General features: G+C 42.5%; 1 protein-coding gene across 1 annotated transcript in view; it reads left to right on the plus strand.

The window, feature by feature from the left end:
• The first annotated feature begins 3,170 nt into the window (after positions 1–3,170).
• The window catches only part of NOS3 (nitric oxide synthase 3), a 780,913-nt gene continuing 766,355 nt past the window's right edge, over positions 3,171–17,728 (plus strand). The window contains exon 1 of the mRNA XM_069210763.1: positions 3,171–3,308. Coding sequence (XP_069066864.1) covers positions 3,196–3,308 — 113 coding nt within the window. The 5' untranslated portion in view covers positions 3,171–3,195. The remainder of the gene's footprint in view (positions 3,309–17,728) is intronic.

Below are 17,728 nucleotides of genomic sequence, written 5' to 3' on the forward strand. Positions count from 1 at the left end.
AATACATAATGATGCCCACAGCCAGTGAGCTTTTTTCCGTGGCTGTGGGTGTCATTATTTGCTTTTTATGTCCCTCAATGACGGACAGAAGAAAAGAAAAGCACCCCATCTACCCTAAAAAGGCCAGCAATGTAATGCCCTTCCTCAGACATCCATTATCCCATCAAGCCATGGGAAGAAGCTTTCCACTGACAACACCATCTGGCGCTTCATTGATGGAAAGGTGGTGGTCCTGTCAAAACAGTTTAGCAGAGGGAGTTCATGTTAGTGACAGAATACAGTATCTGCCAAACTCTAAACCAACCCTTGTGTTTTTTAGCCAACTTATGCTGATCAATGTGCTGTGAAATGCACCATCTGACAGCATTTAGAAATGGGTCATTAGAAACACCACTGGCCCAATTCACAAAGGTAAACTTAGACTGTTGGTCTAAATTTAGACCAAAAGTCTAAGTTTACGACTTTTCAGTATTCACAAAGGTAATTATGAGTGGTATCTTTACGTCCACACTTGGGGCAGAATCTCCACACTTTGGGAGGAGAGCCACCCTGAGTGCAGAGATTTCACTCCTGGTGCAGAGAGTACACTCCGGGTGCGGAGATTACACTTCGGGTGCAGAGTGGAATCTCGGTACTAGGGGGCACAAATTTCTCATTGAGTGTGGAGTTTCCGCCCCAATGTGGATGTAAAGATACCACTTGTAACTTACCTTTGTGAGTATTGAAAAGTCATAAACTTAGACTTTTGGTCTAAATTTAGACCAAAACTCTAAAGATTACCTTTGTGAATTGGGCCCGTGGTTTTTAATGACTCTTTATTAAATGCTGTCAGGTGATGCATTTCACAGCATATCTTTACGTGCGGACGTAAAGGTAATACTTGTAACTTACCTTTGTGAATACCGAAAAGTCCTAAACATAAGACTTTTGGTGTAAATTTAGACCAAAAGTTAACCTTTGAGAATCAGGCCCCACATTTGGTGATTGTGCATGCCCCCAAGGAACTGGGGCTTTCTTTGGCACTGAATTAAAAGTTGTTTGATTGCAAGCTCGTCATCTTTGTCACTCAAATGTCAATTACTTGTATTTAAGTATGTTTATTTATATGATGTTGAAAATGTTTAAAGTAAGAAAAACAAAAGGAGAATGTACTTTGAAAGTTCTATTTTTCTACGCCCATCTGCAGCACATCTTGGTCTCAACCAGAAGCGTTGTACAAAGTACAATCCAGTGTCATGCATCTCATTTCTTACGTTTAGTGCAAATTCTTCCATGTCATACATATTTATTTAAGAAGGAGCTAAACCAGCAATTTCAAACATTGTATCTATTGTTTTCTGTTCTCCTAAAACTGTTTATTTTTATGCAACCTTTGTAGCACATGCTAACGAGCATCTGTGGAGAACAAGTTGGACTAAACATATCTCACTATGTTGCGGATAACTTTTTTTCCGAAGGCCCTTTAGTGTGAGTTCTTTGTGCCTTAGACTGAGTAACTTATGCATTTGCTAGATCTATGTTTTAATTTGATTGGTTCTCTTCATAGGAACCATTTCTAGGTGTAAGGAAATGTAAAAAAATGTTAGTTCAATGTAGACGAAGTCAAATGCCTTTTCTCGTTGGCTTGCAGAAGTGTCTTTGTCTGCAGAATTTCCCTTTTCATTTCTTGCAAGCAGGTGCTTGCTGTTGCCTTTCAGAGGCTTTCTGGCAGAATCCATTCTTCCTGACTTCTCCCAAAATGTCCCTACTTTCCCCTTGCTTAACAAGGAAGTGTTACAGGAATGGAATTGTGCTGCTGAGAAAAGGCTGTCAATGGTATCACAGAATTTAAAGTGATACTATATATTGTCAAGAGACACGTATGTAGAGTGAAGAATAGTAAATGTATACCTACCTGTATGCGCGGTATTTAGGCAGTGAATATTCTGGCTGTGATATTGTGTTAGCACAATATTTAACACTCACCCAGGTGAACATTGGTGAGGCTCATACTCCTAGCTGTTGTCGACTGTAACCAGGGCTCCCGGTTTTATATTTATTTTTTTAGGACAGATATGTCTGTATCGATTTTTTACTATTTTTATTTGTGTTCATAAATATTTTTTTTGATTTTGTAAAAAAAAAAATCCATTACTTGTCATAGAAACAGTGATGAGCTAGGTGTCCTAGTAGAGTACAAAACTGTTCTTTTTTCCTGGTAGAATTTTCGATTGCCTTTTTGCTAGGCAAAGCCAGTGTATCAGTGAGCACCCAATGTCATGTATCCTGCACTCAGCTTTATGGCAGGTACACGTATGATTACTTGTTATGAATAACTTTCTCAAAGACACCGTATGACTCTCAAGTAATAGCAATTATCTGTAAAATTGACGACTTCTTAACCAATATTTTACGAAATAGTGCTGCACAATGCATCCTTTGGCTTTAATTTGTCTAATTTATGTGTGGGGAAATCCACCCCTACTCCTCGCCGGCTTATAATGCTCGCCCGCCTGGTGCAGTGTGCTGCTGCTGCATTTACTTTTCCTAGTGCTCTCGGCCCCTAGTCCAGCCTTGAAACAACACCCTGGAGTTACAGTTCTGTAGAGTGCCAGAGCATCTGCATTTTGGGATAATTCAGGTTTACAAGAGTTATGAGCTTGCAACAATTTGAGGTTCAAAGGACATTGCGTTTGAACTACATTTAACTCTGTAGTTTTTGGAATTTGGAATAATTCCACCTTGTTTGGATCTGACATAATGCCGTATGTAAGTGTCTGGAGTTCGGCCGTGTCCCACCTCGAGATGGTCGAAGTGTAGGATAATATTTATATACATTTAAAGAGGGTCTAAAGTCTGTGGTTTATTCAACTTTGGGGTGTTTATAATTGGGGTTAAATCTGGCAAAGGGTGATCTCATGCTGGGTTAATGGCAGATCTATATGGCAGAGTTTCAGATTCTTTCAGATCACTGACTTGGCCTGCTCTCTAAAGTAAAGCGTGCAGTATTCCCTCGGTACAGGGTCACAAGTGAGTCTTGTTTTAGCAGTATGATATACAAATGCAGCCTGCAGCCAATGGCAGGCAAGGTCTGCATTGATTAAGCAAAGCCCACTTCCCATTCTTCCTTCCAAAGAGGAAAAGCTACTTCCTGTCACCGCCTTTGCTCTTAAGATTTCTATCCTGCAGAGCAGAGAGCGACTCAGACAAGTCGCGATGGGCAACTCTACCAGTGAAAGCAAGGACTTCCCGAAGCCCTTCTCCCTGTGTAGCAGACGCAACAGTGCCGATAACGAAGAAAGTGTTCCACTGGAAAGTCAGCACAATGGGCAAGTACCACCCCTCCTTCATATTGAGCTGCTAGGCTCTCCATTGCAGTGCATCTTGAGAGAATAATGTGCTACCATGGGAGCTGGAAGCTCTATCCTTACTACTTCAAGCCCTATTTGGTGACCTTGTTGCAACTGATTGTTGCAAAAGATTCATGGGTGAGAGGTTAATCATTGTCCTTTCATGACTGTTGGTTGATTCTGGGTTCATGTTTGAAAATGATCAAGGGGTCTCAATGCCAATGCACAGAGGAGTTTTTGAGCATCCACTGCACATACCTGTCTCTCTAGCATTACATCTTGGGGTATACCACCAAATGTGTGCGATAGAACATACTGCTTCACCTACATGTCTTTGTGTTGTTCTTCTGTCATCTTGACTTGATAGATGCTGCCATTCTTGTGTATCAGGTGCTCTGGATTTCCAAGACTATTCACAGATAGAAGGGGTGCTCATACCATGTTTCATCACGGTACCCTTAGTTCCGGAGGTTGCATGGGGCTGTTGGATGGTGCTTGTGCTAGGTGTCCTGCAATTTTATGGCTAGTACCCCAGACCTGTTGGTATGTGGCGCTGTCTTTTTTGTGCCCAAGTGTTGGTTGAATCGGTGATACAATTTGTACATGGTCGTCGATATATGTGTCTGGCTGTGATACAATTTGTACATGGTCCTCGATATATGTGTCTGGCTGTGATACAATTTGTGCAAAGTGATTTTTGCACTGTTTTCTGACATATGAGGGTGTCGTGATCCTCTTTGCATCTTGATGTTTTTTGTAACGGAATGTTGCTGTGGTCCTGTTCGTTCTCTTTCAGATGCTCTATAGTCGGAGTTTTGTCACTGGATGGTTCTGGGGTCTTGTTTCCATAGTATGAGGTGCTGTATACTGTGTATGGTATCCATTTTGTGATTTTACGCCACTTAAGTCCTATTTGTAGTCTTTCAGGTGCTGCACAGTCTTTTGTCACTGGGCTTCTGCGGTCCTGTTTGCACTGTATGAGTTGCTGTTTAGTCTGAGTTTTGCCACGGGATGGAGCAGTGCTCATGTTTGTACTGCATGAGGTGTTTTATAGTGTGTGCTTTGCTGTTGCTAATAAAATGTTTTGTTTGCAAAAAGTTGCCTGTTCTATGTCCAGCAAATAGGACCTGCTGTGATATTGTGTGAAAAGTCTCCGTACTACGGTCGTGTGTTCTGCATCAGCTGTTGTATACTTTGATTTTTGTCCTTGGGTGATGCTGTGGTACTCTTCGCATTGAATTGCCGTGCTGTATTGTCTGTGTTTTGCCATTTGACGACATGGTGGCCCTGTTTGTACTCTTTTAGGTGCTGCATATTCTATGTTTTATCAATAGATTACGATATATTCCTGTTTGTGCTGTGGCTGTAGAAAGTGCTGCGTAGTGTGGGCTTCTTCAGTGGTTGTTGCTCCGGTTATGTTGCTACTGTATGAGGTTTATTGTCTGCGATTTGTTGTTGTTGAAGTTTCCTGCACGGTGCCCTATTAATAGATGATGGTGTGGCCGTGCTTGTACAGTTAGTTGCTGGTGCTACGGCTCTATGTGTACAATAGCAGGGGTGTTTAATTTGATCTTTCTTGTTGGATTGTGCTGTGGTCCGGTTTGTGTTGTATGTGGTGCCCTATAGTATGTGTTTTGTTATGGTTGATGCTAGGAACCTGTTTCTACTGATGAGCTGCCCGAGTCAGTGATTTAATTATTGGAAGACACTGTGGTCCTGATTCCATGTTGTTTCCTCTAATTTATGGTAAAGGGTCTTGTTTCATTTTTGACTCAGCTGAGCCTTCCCTTATTGTAGGACTATCATGCTCTAAGACTGTAAATGAAACAGCAATGACCTATGCTAATAACGAATTGCACAAGGCTGTACTTCTGTAAAAATCAACCTCAACCCAACTGCCTTCAGAGGAGTAGCTATCCCAGCTGTTCACTTACAAACTCGGAGAGCATTATGGAGCAGCTCTGAAGATTACAATAAGGCGCACTCTTTCCAGGTAATCTCCGAGCTCCACCTACTGCGGAAATGTCACTAATGCCTGTAATACATGACATGCATTCAAGGACACTGGAAGGTAATTCTGAAGCTAGGACAGATTCCACAGGAATAGAGATCACACGCCTCATGGCTAGGCTTAATTTGTGCAGTGGTTGCAGGTGGCAGGCACCACCAATCATTTTTGGGAACAGGACTTATTTTTTCATCATCAGACGTTGCCAAGAGAAAGGCACAAAAGGGAGAAAGAAGGAAGAAGCATGAAATGGGCAAAGAGTGACAAGGAAAATAAAGTAAATACGAAAAAGAACCTGCAAGTGGCAGGTAAAGAGACAGGAGGCGTAATATGGGGAAAGCAATGAAGAATGAGTTGGGCCCGTGGCTAGGCAGCCTCGGACTTCGTCAAACCGGGCATTTGGTAGTTCCAGCAGCGGGCACTGATCCTGCGTTTTTACAAAGCAGTGCTTCATAACCTATCAAGTTGTTGGAAAGGATGTTGCATGGGCAGCGCGGTGCAGCTCCTGATATTCTGCAGAAACCGCCTGCTCAGCTTTCACCTGACGACTGATGCCTTCCAACTTCAATGAGCTGAGGATGAACTATCCCCACCGGGGGCATGACGTAGGCCCCTGCTGCCCCTGCAGCGTGGGGGGGGGGCGACCCTTTTGGATGCGCACAACCCTTAAGGGGCCCCATTCCTCCCAAGGCCAATGAATATCTGTGAGACATTGGAGACTCTGGGCCCTTCATTACATTCTGCAGGGGGGCCCATCATTTTGTGCTACACCACGGATCCCCACACTACTATTCCTTAGATTCAGAACCTCCTGTTAAGATGCAGCAGTACTTTGGTGTTCAGTGGAAAACATACAAACCCAAATGTTCGAAAACCATCAAAACAGGCTGGGAAAATGATTATTTCTTTCTAGGGTAATGGAAGTAACTAAGGGCCACATGTAGGTAGCTTTTTGCACGTCGCAAACAGCGAATTTCGCTGTTTGCGATGTGCAAAAAGCACACCGCAATGTACAAACCCAGTTTTGCGATTCGGTAACCTGGTTACAGAATCGCAAAACGGGTTTGCGACTAGCAAAGGGGTGTTCCCTTCCTAATTGCGACTCGCAGTGCAATATAGGATTGTTTTGTGACCGCGAACGCGGTCGCAAACCAATCGCAGTTTGCACCCATTTCAAATGGGTGCTAACTCATTTGCAAAAGGAAAGGGGTACCCATGGGACCCCTTCCCTGTTGTGAATGTCACTGTAAAAAAAAATTCACAGCAGGCAGTGGTCCTACGGACCACTGCCTGCTCTGAAAAAATGAAACAAAAACGTTTAATTTTTTTGTTTTTGAAATGCATCTTGTTTTCCTTTAAAGAAAACGGGCTGCATTACAAAAAAAACCTGCTTTATTGAAAAGCAGTCACAAACATGGTGGGCTGCTGCCCGCAGCAGGCCACCATCCCTGTGACGGCTGCCATTCGCAAGGGGGTCGCAAATTGCGACCCACCTCAAGATTATTCATGAGGTGGGCATTTGCGACCCCCTTGCGAATCGCAGATGGTGTCAGGGACTCGCAATTTGCGGGTCGCAAATCCGAAATTTCGTATATGTGGCCTTACATGCTTAAAGCAGGGTTTAATGCTGAGGAGGAGCCGCTAGCAGGTAAGAAAAATGATATCCAATATTAGGATAATTGCTGCACACATAAATATTCCACCCATTGGATTTATGACACAGCCAGTGGTTCTTCTAATTATTTTCACTGATAGATAAAAGTCTTCTTATTTACCTCTTGGGTTGGGCTGTGGAAAATTTGTGTAATTTTCTTTTGCGTACTAATGCAAAATTTCAGACAAATTGTATGCAATTATGCAAAATGAAAAAAGGCATTTAGCTCTAGATTTACTTCTCCATTTCGGATACAAGGACGTATTAAACATTTTTTTAAAGGGCAAAAAACACAACCGCTGCCAAAAGCAGCCACTCGCGTTGATAACGCTGTTCCTGTGAATTCCTGCTGATTTTTTGCCATAGACGGCAGATTTTTATGCGGCGTGGTGTAGTGGGGTAATTTCTGGTATTTCTCGTAACAAGCATCATGCAACATTACCCAAGATTATGTTGGCGTAACTGAATTGAAACTTCATCCAAGCCTACTCTTGAGTGCGAAATAGACTTACATAATATTCCAACCAGTGCTTAATTTGTGCTTGTTGTTTCCGGTGCTGAGCACCGGCACTTATAGTTGAGGGCCGGGGCTTATTCTTCTGCCCCAAGCATTTGCTGCGAGCAAAAGACACATATGGGAAAGACAGAGGAAGGGAAAAACGAAAAAGCTTCACAATCGGAGAAAGCAGAAAGCTGCGAAAGTGTGCTGAAGTGGCAGGTTGCGAGTTTAAATGGAAAAAAGGGGCCCGAGATGGCTTCAGGATTAGGCTACCTCAATATTTCGTGTTCCCACATTTAATTGCAGCAGCTGCGTGTTTAAGAGGAGAGCTTTCAGCACCAGCACCTTGTTATTTACAAATTAAGCACTGATTCCAACCTAACTTAATATTAGTGGTAGAGAGAACGCCCTGAGAGCTTATGATGTTCCCGTGAATGGTGAATAAAATGCAGTATATTGTTTACTCCATAGATATGTATGTTTTTTCATAAAATTTCTGGACCTGGTTTACAAAGAAAAGTTGTTAATGTACATTCATCCTTTTACAAATGGGTGTAGATTTGCAAGTTTTAGCTTAGAGTTGCGCCAATCGCAGGTTCCGAGTCGTACTCCTGAGAAAGTCACTTGGCACTTTCACTTTCATGCATAGGCACTTCACCAATGAAGAATTGTATCCACAATACAATTTTATATTGGAGAAAATCAACACCACCAATATTTAGAACTGGCCCGGTCTCACCAGTGTCAGGTTTTCCAAACATAAAAAATAATAAATAATAAAAGTACACACATATATATATATATATATATATAGAGAGAGAGAGAGAGCGAGAGAGAGAGAGAGAGAGAGAGAGTGAGAGTAATGCAAAGGGTCCTCCTGCCCTACAAATTAGATTATGAACTGCCCACATTTACAGTGAAGTGTCCTAGATCCCTTGCATTAATTTCTTGGCAAATTACAGAGTGAGTATTGAAATCAAGAGGAGCGCCCTTCGTTTCTCCCAAATTAAGCTTTCAAGGCTGTGCTGAAAACTAGCACATGGCTGGGGGGGCTAATGTAAAGGACGCGCTGTGCATACTGTGAAGAAGAGGTCTTGCAGACAGCTCCACTGTCAATCCTGTCCTAGTTAAATAAATGTATTGAAGAATGCCTAAATAGCTGAGAAGCTTGGTATATGGGAGATATTTCAAGCATGCGTCTTTGTGCATCTTTGCCCACATAGGCAGTAGGATGGTTTGTTGAGATTTATGCTTGAAGGTGACATGTAGAGTGACTTGCAGATCATGAGATTCCACCCAGCACAGACCACTCAGTTTATCATTTTTTCGAGGTCAATTAAATGAGCACCATTATACTTGACAATAGACACAACTATTCTTGACAGGGCTAAGACATGGCAACATTGCAGCATTCAGAGATATATAAAACATGTTGCTGTTATTAGTCATTAAGCAGGGCAGGGGGTGCTAGTCCACGAGGGCATCTCAAGATGCTTTTCTGCACATGTGAACTGTCTCAGACTAAATCGTAGTCTACACTACAAACACTAACTCAGTAACTTACACTAACTCAGTATCTCTATTCATTACATACAGAAAGCACAGTGAGGAGCACAGGTGCACTGCACCCTCTGCACCTGTTCCTGGCTGCAGATGGAGGCTTTGTGAATATTTTCAATGACATCACACTATCTACAAAGTATACATTAACATAGTAACACTTCAGTTTAGTGCATGAGCTTCAGAGCCCACAAAAAAGGCAACCACCCTACATAACCGCTTCTGTGCATTCTCCCGCAAAATCGTCCTCTCTGTAGTACCCCTAGGTGATAGTCCATGGGCTGTGGGGAGTAGATCTCAGACACATGGAGCCGCAACCACTGCACTCGGCCCTTGTGTGCTTCTGTGCACAGGCTTAGAACACAGTGTTGATATGGCCCTAGGTGCTCTCCCTGTTCCTCATTCTGTTCAATAGGAAAACGTTCAGTTCTTAGCCATTAGTATAGGTCATGCGATATTGAGCTTTATTTTAAGTCTGGTGTTAACCAAAATGTTCTATATTATAGCTACTTGTAGAGGTTTCAAGCCACTCCTCTTCATTGATGTGTTATTGTGTCGGTCACATGTTTCTACCGCCCCCTAAGCCACACAGCAAGGCGCAGTGAGTCAGCCCACTCATAGGCTAACTTTGCTGTGAGTAATAACATTCTGCCCTCTCGCAAGGGGGGCATATTCACACTTAAAGTAATTTCCCTAAGGGTCAAGGACTACTATGTCAATGTGTGCTTTTGGAGACAAAAAAAGTATTTTTGTTTTTAGCCAATATTTTGTTTTTAGATTGACGAGGTCCTAGTAGCTAAAGTTGTAAAGTTTTGTATTAAAAAAAAAAAAAAAAAACATTAACAAAGCCAAAAGGCCGCCATTGTGTACGCCAGACCAATTGGCTTTGTAAAAGCTTGTTTTAAAACTGCTTTACTTATTTCCCACATGATGTGATACTCATAGAAAAGTTCCTTGAGCCAGCCCCTCCTGTTTTGATGCGCTGTGATTTTAGAAATGCATTTCGAAAAGTTAGCAGAGAGAAGAAAAATAGCTCATGCTCTTTTTTAAAGGAAAGGCCCGGCCTAGTCAGCAGTACGCTGAATTTTGCGACAGCTCTATTGAAAAAGTTGCTGCTTGATTAAGCAGTTAAATGTATTAAACCAAACACACCATAGTCCGACTCCAAACAGAGGAAATCCGACAACACCCAGGCTCGGGCTGTTTACAGAGGAGCTCGCAAAGAACAGCATCAAGAAAATCGTAAGCCAGAAACAGTCAATCACAAGCGAGGAACTGACTCATCATTAAGCAAAAGTTTCGACATAGTCAGATCCTCTTGTCGCAAGTTAAGCAACTGCTTCCTTTAATAAATAACGGACATCAGATGCTGCATCTCACAGAACTGACTTGAAACAGAATAGTTATATCGCCCCGCCCCCTCCCCGCAACTCACCTCAGTGCTTTCTTCCTCCCAGTGATTACAGCCTCGAGATGAACTCCGAGTCCCCTCTCCAGTTAGGCTCTGTTCATCGCCATCTTTGTTTCGTTTCACTGATTTGTAACGCGCACACCCTAGAGGGTATCCAGGCCCTCTTTGTTTTACTCCTCTTGCTGGGTTCAACCCAGTGACAGACGAGGCTGTTGTTACTTGGATGCACGCTTTTTAGCTCATGCTTCTGCCTATATTTATTTTACCGGCCAATTATCAGTTATCCATTTACTTTCACCTTTTTAGTATACCTCAGCCAGCACGTGAAACACCGTATTTTCTGCTCCCTCGATACTTTATAGCTCTTTTTAGAATTATTCCAAAGCGCAAACTGTTGTAATAGGAAAATTAGATAATCAGTGACCGCTGGAGCTTTTTTGGTCATTTGTTTTCAGTACGTTCCAGGCCAAAGATAGCGCTCTAGCCTCGTTGATATGGGCACTTTGTCTGTTGACGAATAGGCCAAGACTTCATTTAAAACAAACCAGGGCAATCTAAGTTCACAGCAGGCAAAAAGTTGTGGATACGCAGAAGTAGTGCCTCTCATATGCTGGGAATGGGGACAGGCCAGTGCTCCCAACCTGTTGACTTCTGTCGACCCACACTTTATCAATACTGGAACCCGGGATCCCCAGAATCATTATTGGAACACACACCCCAACACTGAGTCATTACTGAAAGCTGGTGACCTAATCTGTTAAAGTTATTACATTTTCTAAGCAGTCACAGACCCCCTGAGGAGGCTTCGCAGACCCACATGGGTCCCTGGACCACAGGTTGGGAATCACTGGTGTAGCCGGTATATTGGAAATCGGTGTTTAAATTGCATGCAAAAAACATACCAGATCTTTTTAACAGCCGCCACTGCTCAGATGGTCCAGTATGGGAACAGGGACCCCCTGTTGGATCCCCTGGAAGTTCTTAGCTGTGCAGACATCTGGCACAGTTTTTATCTCTCTAACTGGATCTGACTGTACGTACCTGTATCTGCTTGTGTCAGCACATCTTCACAAGTCTTTCCCTACCTGAGCCTTCCAGGGTGTTGTCACCTGTTTCTGCCTCTATCTTTACAATAAGAATCTTCCCATACTTATGTGCATCTGACTGAGCCGGTGCCTACTCACACCTATAGTTCTTGTCTGAAACTGCCTATCGCCAACAGCTCTCTGTACTTGGACCTATCTGTATATGTCTATCACAACCAGGGGCCTATGTCTGCTTCTACCTGTCTCTGCCTGAGCATTCCAGTCACGACCTGTTACTGACTGCACCTGCTAGCCTGTGCCTGTCTGTAGTAGGCTGTATCTGTCATTCTCTTCTATGACTACCTGACCTTTCTCTGTCTAACTGTCAGCACTACCTGCACCTTACACTCTGCAATTGGTTACTGTCTGCCTGTGACTCTGCATCTTTACCTCTGCTTGCTTGTAGCTGTCTGCATCTTTCTGCTCTCTCTTTCCATATCTGTAGGCACTTTCTGCTGGACGTGTTTTTGTTTAACTGTTGTGTGTATTCGTGACATTGTCTACACACTAGTCTCTCTGTAACAGCCTGCACCCACTGTTTTCTGAAACTCTGTTTCCATGTTGCTCCTTTTATCTGTACATATTTATTTATTAAAATTGTATTTACCACACGCACCCCTTTACAAAACGACTTGTTTTCTATACTTTAAAGATGGCCTCTGCGTTGCTTGAGGCAAGAGTGTTGTGCCGTCACATTGCATCATGAAATGCAAAACCATCTTCAAAGTATAGTAAACACTGTTTTCTGAACTTTGAGCATGCTTAGTTGCCAGTATTGATTTTGCGAGTCTGGCGCACTCTGAAACGCTTTAGCATTGATAAAGTCAATAATGTCAGTTGCACAACACTGGCAAAGCAAAACTAATTAGCATTGACAATGCTTGTTTGTGGAAGTGTTCTATGTTAATTTAACAGTACATTATTTTAAATGTTCTCTTCAGTCCAGATAATCCTAAACTGACATTGTTAGGTCTCACCTCTCAGCGTAGCGCACTGGAAGTCCTGGTTTACAATATACATAGAATGTACTTTGACCCCCAGGCTTTTAAGATCAGTGATGTAGCTTGGAATTGTTATCTAGTCTCCTCACTTCAACAGGGTGTCACCTTTGACTTTCACCATTTTATGCTGATGACTACCACCTCAACTTGGCAGCTAAAGGAGTTGAGATCCCCAGCAATATCACATTTTACCACCGCATCATCTATATCGTTAGACAGAAGTACTCAGGTTGTTGAAAACCCCTATAACTTGCAAGTGCAAGAATTTGAAGAAGACCATCAGAAATGATTTTTGGTTAAAGGGAGTGCTTGGTGCTGAAAATAAAGTAGGAAAGTAAACTGTCTATGTTCCGAATGGAGGTGTGTAGGGAACTAACCTTCAAGTCAAAAAATCAGAGGAACTCCCCTTTTTGAAATTACCTTCTTGCACAAAAATCCTGAGTTCCCCCTACAGCATGTTCCTGTTGACAGGCTCAGATGGAAGTGTAGGGCCAGATGCTGACTTGTCCTCTCTACTCTAGGATCTGCCCTAGATATCCTGCACCTCATAGATTCTGAGAGCAGAGAACAGGCTTCTGATAGTTTGTGGACCAATTCCTGCCTACAGAAGGTTTACAATAGGTCTCCAGGCTTTATGTGGATTAGAAAAAGGAGAAAATCCCTCAGTTGAGACCCAACCACACTCTTCCAATCACAGAATCTTAAGAGCAGTCGTGGTACAGATAATATCCATCATCCAATCTCATTGCAAAAGGTATTCCACATTAATATGGACTCCAGAATATCGAGCTACCAAAAATTTGGGACGAAATGCTTATGACCGAAATACTGACGACATAAGCTTGTGTACATAAGTTTAAGTTTGCTTTACTTAACTTCTCATATATATATACCCTGAAGATATAGGTAGATTTTCAAGCTACATAGATGTGGAGTTAAGGATATTCACAATATTTTGGTAGCATGATCTATCTGAAGCTGATTTTTCAACATACAACCTCCAGAATTGCCGCACTGACACCATCAAAACACCTGCTGCAGTGGCAGAGGTCCTCAGATCATCAAAAGATACATCAGCCAAACATTGAGCCCGATGTGTCAAAACAACATCACAGTCCAAACCCTTTTCATATGCTTATGCCAAGGGGCAGATATACTTAATCAAATACTTTGAGGCATGTTTGGCATAGGGACCACCCCTTAGATGTAGGTTCAAGCAGGTATATGTCCTCTGTAGAGCCTGGTCTCCTTTCTTTCAACCGGGTCATTCAAAAATACTTTCACCAGAATTCCTTGTTTTGATGAATCCTGCTGACAGCCCACTTCCCCAGGCCTGGCTACTCAGGTCCTTACAATCCAGTGCAACAGCAGTTTGGGCAGTGCCAAGGGCGCATGTCTGTCGAGATCCAGATTGCTCTTCAGTTAACTCCTCACCGGAACCAGTCTTCCATATACAGAGCTTAGAAGGGTTATTGCCCCCGGTCACTGTGCCGAGAATGAAGTGCTGGAATGTTTAGTTTGCTCCCTTTTAGATCTGTTTTACAATCAATCCCTTACCTTACTGCTAATGCATTTGGAAAGACAGGTACTCCAAAATGCACTATTTGGCCTCAATCTTTTGAGGCGAGAGCTCCCTCCCCCATTTCAAATCCAAGCATCCTGGGAGAAGATAGGGCTCACTGGATTCTGGGGATGCTAGTAACATTTTACTCAAGGTGACCTCTGATTCCTAGTCTGGCTTTGCTTTTAGGTGCTACAAGGGAAGGTGATTTAGCATGCTGGATTAGCCTGATTGTTCTCCTCCTGTTTTCCATATATTTGTATAAACTACGCTGCATTGAGTACTTCCTCATGCGCACCCTTTGCTCACTGCCAGATCCGCGCCCCAGAAGTACGATTTTGTACATTACGTTTATTGTAATTGTATAGCGTTCACAGTAACATATTGTCCAACAGTATCAAGCAGCAAAATATGATAAAATATATAAAAAGAGTGATCTAAAAGTACAAAACCAGCCAAGCAATAAAGTAAAGTTCATAGAAAATGCTTTTTGACCCTGTGGTGGGGTTGTTACACGGGTCACGTGCCAGGCTTCCCCTTCACCCTCCTTGCTGTTGGGTGCAACAGGCTTGGGCTGCAGTGTCAGGAGGACAGGAAAGGGCTCTTAGCACCCCCCATATAATAATGTGTCTTGAAAACAAGACTTCATGCCCTGCAAGTAGCAGATATTGCTATTTCCCAACTCAAGGTAGTCACTTTAGCAAGCTTCGGGAAGGACAGAGAGCTGGCCAGGCTTTGCCGGGATTAGAACACTGTGACCTGCTGACCAGTAACTTATCTTCAAGGCAGAACGTTTAAACTATTTCTCCCTCATTCGAACTGTGGCAGAGCCCACGCATAACCTATGGCAAGCCCTTGAATCCACGATTAGGGTGTATGTTTTGAACAACCGCATCCAAATATACAAGTGACAGGTAAAACAATGTCATACTCAGCCCGTAGGCTGCTACACACACCACCTTGCTTTTGTGTATTAGCAAAGGGTGCGTAACCTTTGGAGTTTTTGTGGCGCCACAGTCATTCACTAGTGAAAGGAAGGGACCGTGGTCTAAAGAATTCCTATGACTTGAACCTCAAAATAATATATAAAAATGCAGAAACAAGTATACTACAAACAAATACACAAACTATTAATTCCTTTATCTAATTCACAAGCAAAAACTATTAATAAATCGAACTTTTCATTTTAATGGGATTTTCAAAACTTGATTTTTTTTCTCAAAGTCGAAGCGACCTTCTAAACTCTATCATATCAATTTATTGCTTCTAAAGAAGGTCGTAGCATATAAGAACATCACTGGAGGCCACTAATCCTCCAACTAGATTCTGTTTACTGTACTCGCACTGGTACTTTAAATGAATCTAGGTATGCCAAGGTACGCTTAGCCTCCAATAATGAATTACTTCACATTTAAAGAGCATTTTAAAATGAGAAATTTCAATTTTTGATTTTTTAAATAGTTATGCTTTACAAGAATGCTAACATTCTATACTTTTTTAAAAAGTTACGGACAGCCTAAATAGATTTCTCTGGATCCCCAGGCATTTCAGGCCACAGATTAGGAGCCATGATTATATGGTGACAAAAAAATCTTTGGGTTTATGCAATTTTTAATTTGATGAACAGGTGTATGACCCAAACGCTGTACTTCAATTTTCCAATCGTCAAACTTAAACTGAGAAATGTTGCTATTAAATCCCTTATGGATGCACTCCAATGGGAGTACAATTATTTTCAGGAACATGCTGTGTACAAATTAAACAATTGAAAGGCTGCTTGAAACACAAGACAGTGTTGTCTCTACACAATCGTTTATCACAAAGCTTTTTAAAGATTAAGGGCCTCATTATGACCCTAGCGGCTGGCGGTACACTGGCGGTAACACCGCCAACAGGCTGGCGGTGTTCTGCCAGTGTATTATGACTGTGGCGCATTAGCCACGGAAATACCACCAGACCCTCCACTTGACCGCCAGGCTTCCGCCATGGAAAGGCTGGCGGTAAGGGGGACTCAGGGTGCACCTGGGGGGCCCCTGCACTGCCAGTGCGGGGGCCCCCAGGCACAGCCCCATGGCGTTTTTCACCGCCCGAATTTCAGACAGTGAAATGCGCGACGGGTGCTGCTGCACCCGCTGCACATCAACATTGCCGCCGGCTCTATTATGAGCCGGCTGCAACGTTGATGTGACTTTTCCGCTGGGCCAGAGGACGGAAACGCTGTTTCTGTGTGCTGGCCCATCCGAAAAGTCATATTACATATAAAAAAGGTATAGTGGTGCCTGCGGCTTTGGCGGTCTTTTTGAAAGACTGCCGAAGACGTAATGAGGGCCTAAATCCTGTCTGCAACGATCTATAAACCTCCATCATGGAAATCACAAAATTGTTGGCATCCCTTTCCCCCTGTATCTGCATCCTTCCGAGAAGCAAACTGCCATGTTCTATATTTCCATGCATTTCCTGTGAAATACTGCACAGTACAAAATATTAACAGAATTTAGCTTTAATTATTACACTGGCTTTTTTTATAGTTCTTTACATTGTAACGAATGGGAACTTTTGACCCACTAACCATCCATCAACTTTATATTAGGTTCTATGTCTTCATTGCTGCAAACCAAAAGCAGCAAATGAAAACATTTCTAACCATAAAACTCTAGTGACTCCATTATCATTTTACCCTTCAATCTCAAACAACCAATCCCACTTCAACAGGACTGATTAGAGTTTGGCATTTATTTAGAGACTTGAAAGCAGTCGTTTAAGATCTATCTATCTCTCTCTCTCTCTCTCTCTCTCTCTCTCTCTCTATATATATATATATATATATATATATATATATATATTGTAAAGCACTTTGGTCCTCATTATGAGTGGCCTGCAAAAATCCCTGTTATTTCCCCATTCCGGAATTAGCATTAGTGGGGTCGTAGTAGCTCTGGGACAGGAAAAACTGAGACTAAGGGATTTGGAGGAGTAACACCAGAAAATCAGAGTTTCGCCCCTATCCTGTCTGTTTTTATCTGGAGTTTCTTATGGAGATTTCAGACCTCTGGGTAAAACCCACATAACTTGTAACTCCATGGGAACTCAGGGGTCACCTGCCACGAGGTTTGGGAAGGGCTTTTGGCTAAAATCCTTGATTGGCAAAATGAATACCTATGGGCTGCAATCGCTGTTGATAACCTAGACCACTGAATCAGATACAAGGACGGGTTAGAGGCAGTGAAAAGGGCATTGCGCAAAAAATCAGCAAATTTGCTAGAAAGCAACAATATGATTTTGCAAATGCTAGAGTTCTGCTTAAAATATTATTTTCTGCTTCAACAAAAAATATTATATTCAAATGCAGAGAATGGCGAAGGGAGCAATATTTTAAAGAGCAATTCCTGGACAGAGGATGCTACTTCCCGTCACTTGATGCAACTGCTGAACATTTTAATAACACGGATTGTCGGTCAATCTTTAGGAAGGATTCGAACTGCAAAGAAAACACCATCAGATTCATGACTGGCTTCCACAACCGCCACGTTTACATTAGAAAAGTTCTGAAAAAAAACATTGGTATCTACTGGAGCCGTGTTAAAAGACAATATCAACAGTTATCCACTATTGGGCTTTGT

Source organism: Pleurodeles waltl, chromosome 10, assembly GCF_031143425.1.
Source record: "Pleurodeles waltl isolate 20211129_DDA chromosome 10, aPleWal1.hap1.20221129, whole genome shotgun sequence".
NCBI classification, from domain to species: domain Eukaryota; kingdom Metazoa; phylum Chordata; class Amphibia; order Caudata; family Salamandridae; genus Pleurodeles; species Pleurodeles waltl.